Genomic DNA, 14,936 nt, shown 5'->3' with positions numbered 1-14,936 from the left:
TTAAATAAATAAATGAGAAAAAAAAAATAATAAATAAATAGGTATGGAAAATTGTACACAGTCACATTCATTGTCTGTCTATTTTGTTTCACATCTCATGAAACCAGTGTTTTTGATTTATTGAGAGTGGTTATAGCAGTTGGATAAAAACAGTTTTTAAGTCTGTTTGTCCTGGCTCTAAACTTTGCTCGAAGTATCGCATGGGTTTCTACACATGAACTCGAGCATTGAGAACATTGTGTACACAGAGTTTACTAAAAAGAAAGTTTTTGAACAACTCACTTTCACTGTTTGAGTTTCCGCTCACGGCCGTCTTGCCAGTCAAGAGGTGTTGATCTCTGAATGAGAATGAATGGACTCCATAGGACAAAATATTAGGCTTATATGAGCATCTTACACCACCATGACAGCCGCTCCATCTTGTCCCTATAAGCTAACTCATCCCCTCCTGACATGAGTCCCACGACCGTAGTGTCATCTGCAAACTTCACAATGGTGTTGCTATGGTGAGCGAGGGTGCAGTCGTGGGTGTAAAGAGTGTAGAGCAGGGGGCTCAGAACACAGCCCTGTGGGGAGCCGATGCTGAGGCTAAGGGCCATGGAGGTGTATCGGCCCATTCTGACCCTCTGACTGTGGTCAGACAGAAAGCTATTAATCCACATGCAGATGGGAGTGTGGAAGCCCCTAAGTTTATCCCTGGAAATACTAAAGTTTATCCATCAGTTTGTCGGGAAGGATGGTATTGAACACCGAACTGTAATCCACAAAGAGCATCCGGACGTAGCTCCCCTGCTTCTCCAGGTAGGAAAGCGCAGCATGGAGAGCTGTTGCCACAGCGTCCTCTGTGGATCGGTTTTCCCTGTAGACAAACTGGTGAGTGTCAAAGCTTGGTGGCAGGAATGATGTAATGTGACTCCGGATCAGTTTTTCAAAGCACTTCATTACCACTGGTGTGAGTGAAACTGGCCAGTAGTCACTTAGGCTTGAGATGTGACATTTCTTTGGTAATGGGACCTCAGCATATATGCCTAACTTCCCTCTCTCTGACTGTGAGGGTTAAGCTGCTGAGTGCCTTGATGTGTGGCGTGGCAGTCTCTGGTGGCTCCACCTCAAAACATGCAAAGAAGAGGTTTAGCTCCTCTGCTAGTGTGGCATCACCCTCAGCAGCTACAGGGTTGATCTTGAAATTAATGAGATACTGGACACACCTGCCTGCTGTTGTTGCTGTTCAGATGGTCCTCGATCCTCCTCCTATAATCCAGCTTCTCTGATGCCTCTCTTCAGGTTAGCTTGGGCAGCACCGTATTGCTCCCGATTTCCAGACCTGAAAGCGGTGTTTCTCCCTTTGAGCAGCCGCTTGACCTCCCCGGTCATCCAGGGCTTCTGGTTGGAAAAAACCTGGATATGTTTGTCCACTGTGACCATGTCTGTACAGCTCTTTATGTAGCACAGCACATTGTCTGGGAACACTCCTATGTCCTTATGTTCAAACAACTCCCAGTCATTCCTGTCAAAGCAGTCCTGCAGATGCTGAGAGGCCCCATCAGGCCAAGTTTTGATGACTTTTGTGCTGATAGAGGCAGTTTTACAGAGGGGGGCATATGCAGGGATGAAAAGCAGGGACACATGGTCAGACTGAGCCAGGTGTGGAAGTGCTGTAGTGCTGTAGCCTTGATGTTAGAATAGACCTTGTCTAGAGTGTTAGCCCCTCTAGTAGCACATTTAACATGCTGATGGAATCTAGGAATTGCGGTTTTCAGGTCGGTGTGATTAAAATCCCCTGCTACTATGAACACAGTGTCAGGATGCATGCTCGTCTGTTTACTAATACTCCCATGTAAAAGTCCAATAGCCTAGCAAGCATTAGCGTCAGGTGGAATATAAACAGTGGTTATTATAATAACTGTAAACTCCCTCAGAAGATAAATGGGCCTGCATTTAACAATAATATACTCCAAGTCCATGGAGCAGTATCTGTCTTCAGTCACTGTGTTTGTACACCAGCTGTTATTGTATGTACACACAGAGCCCCCCTCCTCTGCTCTTACCGGAATCTGCTGTCCTATCTTGACGCTGTGTAGTGTAGCCTGCTAGCCCAATAGCTGAGTCCGGAATAGATGGTTGAAGCCAAGACTCTGTGATTAACAGTACACAACTGTCTCTCACCGCATTGTTGGTAGCAATCTGTAGCCTTAGTTCATCCATCTTATTTGTGAGAGATCTGGCGTTCGAGAGTAATAGGCTAGGAAGCGATGGTTTGAAAGGCTGCCTTCTTAGCCTAGCCAGCTTCCTGTCTCTACGGCAATCCATGGTGAGCCGGGGGTTCTCGCTATATCCGCTGAGATATTATGCAAGCTGATAAACTCGGCTGTAACACTGCCCCCAGAGCAAATTCCAATTTCTAGGAGCTCACTCCGGCTGAAGATGCCATTTACAGCACAGAAAGTGCACAAGATGAAATAAAAAGCGTACGAACATAGCCAAATAAAGCACTGACTGGTAGAGCACTGAGCCGCAGCAACTGTGTGCGCCGCCATGAGACTCCCTCAGGATATGCCCCAGGAACCTCTGAAAAAGTTTTAGAGGAACCACTGTCTTGTGCCTGAAAAGGTTCAGGCAACTCAGCACTGACTGCATGTGCTTGTTCGTGAGGGGCACTGTCATGTTGACCGAATCCAGCTCCATATAGAGAAAAGAGATGCTCTTCTCCCAGTTGACCCAAAGCCCCAGATGGCTAAGGTGCTGAAGCACCAAGTCCCTGTGCTTGCACAACAGATCTCGCGAGTGAGCTTATATAAGCCAGTCGTTGAGTTGAGAATCAAGATGCACAAAGTGAGGCCAGGGCTCCCTCCGTGATCTTGGTAAAGACATGGGGAGACAAGGACAGCCCGAAGCAGAGGACTTTGTACTGATACGCCCAACCCTCGAAGGCAAACCAAAGAAACGGTCTGTGTCGAGGCAAGAAAGTATGTGTCCTTCAGGTCGATGGCTGCAAACCAATCTTGGTGACGAATAAGAAAGAATGCGCTTTGAGGTTAACATCTTGAACGGTAACTTGTGCAGGGACCCATTCAAGACTCAATAGTCCAGGATGGGTTGTAACTCACCGTTCTTCTTGGGTACAGTGAAATCTTGGCTGGAGGGATAGGCTGAGTCTGAGGAAGCAAAGCATCGCTCGTAAACTGACCTGGGTGTGACAAACCCAGAGACAGAAGAAATTGCTCTTTCTCTGAAAGAGTTGGTACTGTTCACATCTGCAGCAAAAGTACCGGGGGTGGGGGCCATTGGTGACAAGCAGATAAACACTTTGCACCCGATGGTTTGTTGGAATCACGCGGGGGCAGGTGAGAAAGATGTTCTTTCTCTGTGCAGCCAGAGCAGGTTTCTTTCTTATTCTTCTTTTTCTTTCTTCTTCAGAAGTGAAAAATTGAAGCGATCGGCTCTGAAGCAAAAAGCTGAATTAATGGTTGCACGCTGGTGTCTTATATACCTGTATATACAAAGGAGTAGCTTGGCATGCAAACTCAACTTGCCAATGTTTATTTTTTTCTTAAGCTCAGAGTGATTGGGCTCCCAAGCGAGACCCCATAGACGTCAGTCGACATAACATCGAACATGAATGACTGATGGGGAATTAAGATTTTTTACCAGGAATGTTTCCAGGAATGTTATAAGAGAAAATTAGGGAATTTTCAAGGAATTTATACCCCCAAAAGAGGCAAAGCACCCTGGGGGATGCAAACATTAAAATAAAGTCAGGTCTTAAAAAAAAAGAAAAATAAAACAAATCATGGAATTTTTCCTAATAGGAGGGAAGATAGCAATTTATGCGAGCATGAATAATATTTTTTTTTTTTTTTTTGCGGGGTGGGGGGGCTGTATAGTTGATCTAACAAATTGACCAGCTACATCAGAGTTATGTTCTCTCTCCTCAGGGATCAGTGCGGTGACCTCTGTGTTTGTTCAGACAGGAGCTTCTGTTCAGCTCGATATACAAGAACTACCAAAGATTCAAGTCTTCATATGGAAAAAAGACAAATCAGCAACAATAGTTACATATTTAACTGAAACAAATAAAGTGTTAAATGGCATTTCTTATGAGAAGAGAGTAAAATTCAATATTAAAACCTTCTCTATGACACTGATAAACGCGACGAAGTCAGACAATGGACTCTACACAGCAGAATCAATAGAAGACAGTAATACATTTTTTGCTGAATACAGAATATCTGTTTTAGGTGAGTATGATTAAAGAGTGTTACACACTTGGTGTGTTCAGTTCATAAAACTCATTTATGTTCAACAATATTCAATTTCTGTGAAATGCTATGAAATGAAATGTTATACATCTTTAAAAAATTATTTTATATAGCCTAATGTTTAATATATGTATACATTTGTTTGAGTCATTAGTTTATTTGCCACTTTATGAACTCTGCAAATTTGGATCCTTTTATAGTAAATCACACACAGATGATGCAAACAAATAGTAGGCTGCAGGTTATAGTTTGGCATTTACTTGTTTGTAAAAAGGCAAAGCATTTCAGTTAACACCAAAAGATAAAATGCATTAAGATATAAAATTGACAACACAAAAGATTTTAAAATATATATAATAAAATAAATAGGTAAAAATGTTTTTACAATAATTTCTAAATGTGATGAGAACCATCTAGAACTGAAGGTCTTATGTTAACAGGGGTGTACAGATACATGTATTCATACTGAACCATTCAGTAGGTGGCTTTAAGATCGGTAGGCATTACAAACTGAATGATTCATTGGACTAATCCTATTTCATTTGAAAACGAATACAAATACACCATTCTACAGACCTAATATAAAATAATTAAATTACACAAAGTTTAAATATGAAACACTGAAAATCAGCAAACACTGTGGAACCAAATAAATAAGAAGCAAATGTTAAAGTGATGAGATGTGACAGTTGTTCTGCACACTGCATTGTTTAAAGTGAAAAAAATATCATACCTTATGAAAGAGTTTTACTCAAAAAAAGAAAAAAAAAAGAAATTAAAATTACTGAAATTTCTCTGCCATTTCTCTTTTTGATGTATTGAAAACGTATCGAACCGAAATGTGATTTTGTGAACTGGTACACCCCAAGTTACCTAGTTAACAGCTACTGGTATTTGAAAATTTATAACAATAGTTAGAGGATCTCTAATACCTTAGTGTTATATGTTCCAACATGTGTTTCAGATGCTGTGGATGATCCTGATCTGACTGTGTACTCAAACCAGTCAAGTGGTGACTCCTGTACTGTAAACTTCACATGCAGAAGTAATAACCTCACACTTAATTCCACATATAATAGTGGCAGCTGCTCTCCAAAGGAAGTGCCATCAGTTGAAATCAACGATCTCATTCTCAAGTGCAATGAGGAATCTATCATCTGTAACCACAGCAACCCTGTCAGCTGGAAAGACCACAGAATAAACATTAAAGAGCTCTGTGTTAAAGGTATCTGACTAACCACACATACACACACTCAAGCACATATGGTAAAAGTGCAATTTAATAGTCATTTTTCAGATCAAATAGCTCATTTTGGTTTACTATATCTAATCTTAACTGCTAAACTGTAGAGTGACATCACAATCCCTGAACTGACAGCTGTAGTTTTTAAAGATATACATCTCATTTTCCAGATCAAACCACAGAGGAGCAGAAGTCAACCCCCTGGTGGCTAGTAGGTGTAGGTGTAGGTGTTCTGATGATATTGCTCATTTTGGCAGGATTTCTCTATCGCAAGTGTATAAAAGGTATGTCCATGTTGCCTTACATACATACATACATACGGGGCAGCCGTGGCCTAATGGTTAGAGAGTCGGACTTGTAACCCAAAGGTTGCAGGTTCGAGTCTCAAGTCCGGCAGGGATTGTAGGTGGGGGGAGTGAATCTACAGCACTCTCTCCACCCTCAATACCACGACTGAGGTGAGTCCCTTGAGCAAGGCACCGATCCCCCAACTGCTCCCCGGGCACCCACCGCTTGGGGTGTGTGTGTGTTCACTACTGTGTGTGTGCACTTGGATGGGTTAAATGCAGAGCACAAATTCCTAGTATGGGTCACCATACTTGGCCTCACTTCACCTCCTTTCCTTTCTCTATGAAAAACTGTCTAAAAACTGTTGGCTTGGAATACGATGCTACAAATCACCTTGTAAAACTGACACTAGGTACAAGTAATTTTTTTCTATTGAATATCCTCAGATTGCATCATTAATAAATATCCTAAATTAGTAATCCGCCAGAAATATCCCTAGAACCACTATTAATTTTACATTACATTAGTTCTTCTAGTTCAGAGCTTAATTTTTAGATCCCATATTCAGCTCGACACAATATTCAGTCTGTTCAGGTTTAAACATGAGAATGTTTTGCACATGGTGAGGAGGACAGAAACATTTGTTTGAACATTTGTTCTTTGCTGGTGCCAAAAAAGGGGGTAAAAAAGGAATGGCAAACATCAATTGAATAATATTCAAGAACAAATCCAATACAATGGATTACTACTCAAGACTAATGTAATCATTATCTTCAATAATAACTGAAATTTTTACACAACATGTGTACACTGAACACATGAGGAAACCATCAGATGCAGCAATTTCACAACATAAAGAAACTCAGTTTAGAGCAGTTTGTAATTCACAGCCAGTATAAAAAATTTCTACTGTTCTTCCTCAACCGTGTGCTAAATTTAATTTGCAAAAATACAATTTTGCTTTTTTAGATGAATAAATTATTATTATTATTATTTTTATTTGATAAGTCTTGATGTTTATTACTGTATATTCTAAACCTCATAGGTGCCCAGATGGAGGTAGTAGAGAATAGTACACTCTATGCACAAGTTGAGGTAAGCTTCGAATTACGTTCATCCTTAATTAAATCAGAGATGTGCTGTCATGTGCTGCCTTGATGTTTTGGTTTCAGTCACACAAAGCTTCCATCTAACAAACCAGCCTTTTCAGAACATGTATCATATATTTGATGTAAAAAAAAAAAAAATGTAAAGCAAACATCACTATAAATGACCTAAACAAGAGGCATAACCACATTATTTTCCTAAAGGCAATATTTGACTTTGTATAGCAGAAAGCATTTACACACATTTTAGTTATAAATAGAAAAGATTATTTTATAATTAAACCCTCTCAAGAAAACAGTGATATGCCCAATCCCAAATGAATCTTCTGCAACTTAAAACAGTCATTTAAAATTGATAAAAATGTCCTTTTAGGCACCAGCAAAGATGAAAGATGATTGAATTGTTTGTGATAAGAGTCATAATATGCATGTCATGCAGGTTCAAAGAGAAAATGGTAGATAACAATTATACAGTAGTTGTAAAAACACAATACAGTGAAATATAGTTTGACGTGGATAAAAAAAAAAAAAAAAAAAAAAATCAAAGTTGTCCTAAGAAAAGAATGGGTATTGTTGTGGTTTTAGGACAACTTTGATGAAAGGTTTTGATCCACTTCAAATGTTGACTACTGTGGCACAATGTAGCATTTCAAACTATAAACTGACATGTTTGATTAACACAGCATGTTTAATGTAGCATTTTTTGTTCTGTTTATGCAAGTCTTTGCATTACTTTAGTATACAAACACTCTTCTTAATGGAACATTATACTGTAAATAAACTGTTTTGTTTAAATTTCAGGGTCAAAAAATGCAGAACCTCAACAGTGACTGCCATACATATGATACTCCAAACCAGGTATGAATAATCTATATATTAACAGGCTATGCTTTTATAAAATGCTTGTTGTATAGGCTATATTGCAGGTTAGTGAATGTTTTATTAAATTGTTTAGTTTAGTACTTGTTAAACATTATTGTTCAGGAATGCATTTTAAAATATTCTTTTTATATTTATTTCATTAGGTTCAGGCCCAGACACAAAATGAAACTGGAGATAAACGGCCCGAAACAACCTACTGCACCGTAGGACAACACCAAAAACCAACAGTCCCCCCTGAAACAGACAATACAATTTATGCAATGGTGTGTAAACAACCAAACAATACATCACCCACCATTTCACCAGGTGACACTTCAAAAAAAAATGTGGGAAGTTGTCACAAAGCCTGATCGCAAAATGACATCCTCTTACTATCTCAGTCATATTTTTACATGGTAGACATAATGCGAACAACATGCTAGTATGTTATTTAGAAATTCAGCCAAAGATGTCCAATTTAAATGTGCTTTCTCTACCTCTAGTTTAATATTAGTTTCAAACATCCAAATCCAAACAGTTTTATTTTTTTATGTATAAATATGAATTATAACATTTCAATTTAAAAAGGGTATGAAGGCAGATGAGCTAATGCAGCATAAATGCTAATATAGTATTACTTATACCTACAGTTCGAATGCCAAATGAGTCTTTTTCATGCATTTTGACTGATACCAGTAGATGAAGACATTGTATCTTATGACATTATCCCCTGGTTTCACAGACGAGGCTTAAGCCTAGTCCTCGACTAAAATGTAAGTCTGAGCTGTTTTGCACCATTTCTTAAATATATCAGTACCTTTGTTTTGTCTCAACATGCACACCAGCAATGTTTTTTCATCATATATTTTGACACATCTGTATTTCTCCCAACTGTTCAAATTCAGTCAAGACAAAGCCGACTGCATTTGCATGAATACTCTCCAAGATGGTGCATTTTGACATTACTTTTCGTGTAAGCGTGTAGCAATAACATGCTTAATCAAATGTTACTCACGTGTCGAGCATAAAGCAAAGCAACCTCAGTGTCCGTTTTGTAGGCCTTCCAGATCTCTAACGTCGCTCCAGAGCTGGAAAGCTTTTCCAGTATTAAAACAGGTCGTACTTCCCAGCTCTTTTCTGATCGTATCCTTTCATTTTCCGGTGACAGTCCTCTGACCGGCTTTTCTCCTATAGTTAGGCCTAGAAGCAGGGGTGTCAAATTCAATTCCTGACTGCCGTAGCCCTGCAGAGTTTAGTTCAGACCCTGTTCCTACAAACAAACCATGTAATAGGCTAGTTTCCAAATAAGCCTTGACTAGGGCTGTATCTGAAATCGCCCCCTATACCCTCATTCACTATTCCCTACATTAGTCCACTCATTCAGTCCACTTGAAGGAGTGAGTGAAAACGAGTGCGTGAATTCGGACCAGTGTTGCCAGATTGGAAATGTCCAAGTATCGTACCAGAAGCTCAAAATTATCGTATTTGGGAGAAAATTATCGTATTTGAGTCAAACGTTCAAAATAAAGATATTTATCTAGATGTTACAGCTATTTCTCCTTTTCAGCACTCATTTTCTATACCTTATTGCAATGCTAAACTAATTATCTTACCCGAGTCAAACGTTCAAAATACAGCTATTAATCTAGATGTCACAACTATTTATCCTTTTCAGCACTCATTTTCTATACTTTATTGTTAAACTAATAACCTCAGTTTTGAAACAACTGACCTAAGTGCGACAGGAACGTTAACTTGTGCTCGTGAGAGAGAGCCATTCTCCACGATGATATTGGTTGAGAAGACGTAAGATTGGATGAAAGACATGCGTAACGCCACGTTCACGTCTCCTCACAATCATGCAGGTAGACGTAGGATCCACACAGCTAGATCTTTGAGAATAGAAGCTCTATAATTACAACAACCATGGTGTCACAAAATTCTGAAATTATCGTACATTGTGGTATTATTGCTTGTACATCGTACAGAGGTCAAAATTATGGTACAAATACGATAATTATCGTACGTCTGGCAACACTGATTCGGACACTGAGTGCACCGGAAGGACTGCCGCTTTTGCATAGTATTGCTTACTGTTTAACAATCATTTAAAACGGACAGTTCGAGTAGTAAGATTAAAGGATTTATCTTGAACTATGTCAAGGAGTTTACATATAAACCCTGGTTAAACAATTTAATAATCAATTTACAACGAATTTGTACCCGTGTGGTATGCTGTATTACGCAGTGGACAAGCGAATAGATGGATGATTCAGCTGCGGGCGTCATCGTCTGGCGAGACGCGGGACAATTCAGTCGGCGCGCGACTCTCACAGTGCATTATGAGTTATCTCTAGCTGTTGAGCGTACATCGGTTGTACACTAATTTTTGCGGTGCATTGTGGGATTGAATGAGTGCACTCGGGAACGTTCACTATGGTTTGAACACCACTTAAAATGGCTGTCCCCTCAAATAGTGCACTATTTGAGGGTATAGGGGGCGATTTCGGATACAGCCAATGACTTGATTAGCTGGATCAGGTGTGTTTAATTAGGGTTAAAGGTAAACTCTGCAGAGGGCTGTGGCCTTCAGGAACTGAGTTTGACAGCCCTGGGCCTGCTCTACAGTCTTTCTACAAACCTCCTGCTTGCTTGTTCACTCTCTCTCTTACCCATCATGAACCTATAGGTTGTTTGCACATGACGTCGTTGCTGTGGTGCAAAATGCAGCTGGAGGGCAGGAAGTGATTTTTCTCCACAGGAATCACTAGCAGAACCTCCAAGGAAATCTTTTTATCATGAATGAACATTTTCTGTTCATAAGGGGGAAATGCTAGAAATTGACTGAAAATCACAGAAAAACTTGGAAAAAAGTGGCTTGTAAACCTCTGTCTGCGGTCAGGAGGAGAGTCGGATAATGCTTATGTGTGCAAATGGTTAAGAAAAGATATAATAATATGTTAAGATATTAATAAAGAAATGTATGAATAGATACAGGGTGAGACAGTAATTCACTCAATGCTAAACGCACATATTTGTGGTTTCGAGAGCTTCTTTGATTGTAACGGAACATTGTGAAATTGCAGTAAATTGAAGTGAGTGACAGCTTTTTAGTGACTATGGAAGCAGTATTTACTCGCTTTCTAGGCTATAATCAGTTCAGAATTTAAATAAAATTTTGGCTTTACATGCGTGACTGCACGCATGATGGGTGAGAAGGAGGAAACTCTACTGGTTTAGCTACTATTACAAGAGAAAGGTATGAACAGAAAATTACAACATAAGTTGGATGTGATCCTTATGTTATGAAGAGGAGTGATTTTTCAACTAAATTGAAATGCCTGCCATGAATATAAGCTAAGCAACTAAGGCTGATTGCAAACAAACTATTTCGAAAGTAATTCCCACATATGAAGGATGCAGGATATATGTCACTCCTGAAACTACTGCTGTACAGGTACCTTTATCTATTTATATATTTCTTTATATGTTAATATTATTATATCTTTTATTAACTATTTGCACATACAAGCATTATCCGACTCTCCTCCTGACCGCAGACGCAGGTTTACAAGCCACTTTTCAATTTCTTGCCTTTTCCTCCTTATGAACAGCAAATTTGTCATACACTTTACGAAATGAAATTTCTTGGTTTCACCAATTTCCATAAACAACTCAAAACATAGGCATTTTGAGTTTCTGCTAGCGATTCCTATAAAGAAAAATCACTAACTGCCCTCCAGCTGCATTTTGCGTGTCATCAGAATCTCATGCTTGCAAACAACCTATTGCTGATTAGCTACAAGAGTGTTGTGGTGCTATTTACACACCCAGGACTATGTACAAACAAGATATTTCTTCCAGCATACACACAGAACAGAAAGCAAGCACATATTCACAAATCTGTTTGTCTAGGAGTTCATTTCAATTCATTTCAACAGTGTTTCTCAGAAATTGCTTTACAGTAGTTCAGTAGCTAAACCACAAGCCTTTTTAGTGCATTTTAACATATAACCACTAGATGGCGATCTTATTTTTATGTGCTATGCTTCTCGTCATGTTTATCTTGAATTTCAGATTTATACACAGGTTTAAACGCCACATAAAAGTGGGTTTTAGGTTACCTCACAGTCTTAAGCAATGTCATTCTGTTAAGTAAAGGACTGAAGGACTCCTCATATTGAACAGAATCGATACGAGCCATTAGCGTGTCAACAGCACACAGACACTTTGAAATATTTCCGATAGTGAAGCGAGAGTTTGGTTGATAAATCACTTCAATAGCCGAATAGCAGAAATATTACAAATAAAATGTACTGGAAATGTATTTAATACAGTTATCAACATAAACTAAATGTTTGGTTGATTTTTAAACAAATGTTTTTTTAAGAAGTGTTCATATTTTGCGTAAGTTTTTCACAGTTTTTTATTCAAAAATGTAGATGATTAACTATGGCTTTTATGAAAGCTTTGCTTTGATTTTGCAAGTAAACTATTTTCTTTGAATGTGTGAGTCTTCTGCCTAAAGTGTAGTAAACCGTTAAATATTTGCAATACAAACCAATGTGACAATACATAAAAATAATGAGAAAAAAATACCAGTTTGCAATATTAAACAATTTCAGGAGCTGTAGAGTTAAAATAATAATAATAATAATAATAAATAGGAAAAAATCTGGAAGCCTCATACACTGTAAAAAATGACCGTGTATTTAACGGTAACGGTAAAAACCTGTGAAATGGTTAACGGTAAAACTGTGTTGGACATTGCAAGTAATTTTATGGTACTATACCGTTTTTGGAAGTGAAAAAGAACAGTAAATTACTGTAAATTGACGTTCACAGAATTCCCTGTGTTTCTTTTCTTTTATTTGATGTTTTTTGTTGAAATAACTTTCTTCTTAGTTTTTTCTTGGCAGTTTTGTACATTAGGGTTGTATGTTGCATCTAATGTTGTTAAATTAATGTTTTTTACCGTACATTTTACGGCTTTATTTTTTTACAGTGTACATTCAACTTACAATGGCGGCCTTTTTTTACGTAAAAAAATGAGGTGGATAGGCCTATGCTTGAATCTCAGGTCTTGTAATTATGTGATAATGTAATAATAAAAAAACAACAACGTGTATCCTCAAGACCTTGATTAGCTTGTTCAGGTGTATTTGATTAGGGTTGGAGCAGGTACACCGGACCTCGAGGATCAATGCTCCTACGGTAATAAAATAAAAATGTGTCATGTATAGACTGTAGCACGTTTTAAGTATTTTGCACTGTACATATACAATTGTATGCTACACACTGTATACATGCTTGCAACAAGAAACAAGAGATTAAAAATCTAATCTGTTGATATTTATTTTATAGCTTAATGTAAGGTGTTTATCCAGATGTGCTGATATTATGGCCTTTTTTATAACTGTTTAAATTGTGTATTTCTGTATTATCTATTGCTCATTTCTAACATGTAGACTGAAAATTGTAACATTGTAACTTAAAAAAAAAGAAATTTAATTGTATTTTTCTGTTAATTTTCAATGTGTGTCTTTAAGTATATTTTTTGGCTTGTTTTTTCATGGATTAGATCAAAACAGTTCTCTGCTATATGTGGATTTCATCTGATGTCTTATCTAATAAAGCTGTTTTTATTCCATCAAAATTTTCTCAAATTAGTTTTAAAATGAGATTTTTATTACTGGAAACCATGCCTTAATGTGCATACCAGCTTAAATGATTCAGGAATCACTCATGAGTCAGAGGATTTACCCAGGAAGTCAGGTTTACCCTTTTGTAAGCAGTCATGTTTTAAGGCAGTATAGGGCATGCCAGTGTTAAAAATAGTATCATAAAACTGCACTGATATGTTTGCCATTTCACAATAACTGTTAGTTGGCCACCAGATGGATTCCAGGTCTTGAATGGTTAGCAGGATAAAAGTGAAAACACTACAGAGTTCATACTTCAAATAATGACACATCTATAATGTATAGCTATAGCTATAAAAATAAGCTGCTTATAAGTCATGTAAAAACATTTAGGTCTGATTATAGCTAATGAACATTGAAGCTGCTCACTGTTATTTAGTGTTTAATTTTATAAGCATATTTATAAACTGTGTTAGATTATGATTGTGAAGATGTGTACGTGTTGTGTGCGCATTCTTAACCGGTGGGGGATGTTTTGAGGCATGATTGACAGGATGTGGGATGGTGTTAAAGAAGTGAGATGAGGGTGAAGTGGAACACTACATATAGACCCTGTGGAACAAAAACATGATCATTAAATAGTTAGGGTGGAATTTCACATGAGCTCAATAGACAAGTTTTAGCCAAAAAGCCAGGTATATTTACACTTTGCCTGTCGCCTCTTATGCGATGTGTCACACACAATACGGAAATCTACATCTAACTAGCTGTAGTGGTAGTAAGTCAAGGTCGAATAAGTCACATGTTCAACTTCCTTTTCTGCAAAACCTGCACAAAGCTGTTATTTCTGTTTGTTAAGATGGCATTTAGGGTGCTCCTGTCCTGTGTTCTTCTTACATCAGGTACGAAATCTAATCATTTTACTATTTTGAATAAGTCTTCGGTTAATGATTTGTTCTGGTGATGAATCACAAAAGTAAAGAGCAAAAAAAAAAAAAATTATCTCTGAAATTAAAGTTTTTATTCTTAATGTTTAGTTATCAGTCTTTTTATAACATATTAATCAAGTCTTTTTTGGAATTGTTTTGGTCTTACTTCAAAAATGTTTCACTGAAATGTTGCCAGGATTTTACGAGATTAACTGATTTGTTACAATAAATACAGATCACTGTGAATTGTGGGATTCTACAATAATGGAATTCTTATAGCTCGTGTAATTTGATGTCCCCACTACACTGTTTAGTGTAGTGTTTGATTTTTTTTGGTTTTGATATTGGTCTTCAACTTTGTGTTCTTTACTACAAGAAGTAATAACTAAATTAGAATTCAGCTAAACTATTTAGCTTGTGTCAGCTGTATAATTGCTGTCCATGAAACCGGAAACCAAACAGCTATTATTTTTTATTTTAATAAAAGATTTTTTTTTTTTCTAATTTGTTCTTATTTTCTCTCTCCTCAGGGTTCAGTGCTGAGATCCCTGCGTTTGTTCAGACAGGAGCTTCTGTTCAACTGGATATACAGACACAAGGACTAACAG

General features: G+C 37.8%; 1 protein-coding gene across 1 annotated transcript; it reads left to right on the top strand.

Annotated features, from left to right (window-relative positions):
• Positions 1-3,316: 3,316 nt before the first annotated feature.
• On the top strand, positions 3,317-14,933 carry LOC141343921 (CD48 antigen-like). Its single transcript, XM_073848597.1, has 6 exons — positions 3,317-3,344; positions 3,915-4,238; positions 5,224-5,484; positions 6,836-6,885; positions 7,698-7,754; positions 14,859-14,933. Exons 1-6 carry the CDS (start codon positions 3,317-3,319, stop codon positions 14,931-14,933), a joined length of 795 nt encoding a protein of 264 aa, XP_073704698.1.
• Positions 14,934-14,936: the final 3 nt, after the last annotated feature.

This window comes from Garra rufa, chromosome 10 (assembly GCF_049309525.1).
Source record: "Garra rufa chromosome 10, GarRuf1.0, whole genome shotgun sequence".
In the NCBI taxonomy this organism is placed as follows: Eukaryota; Metazoa; Chordata; class Actinopteri; order Cypriniformes; family Cyprinidae; genus Garra; species Garra rufa.
This window is presented reverse-complemented; position numbering and strand designations above follow the sequence as displayed.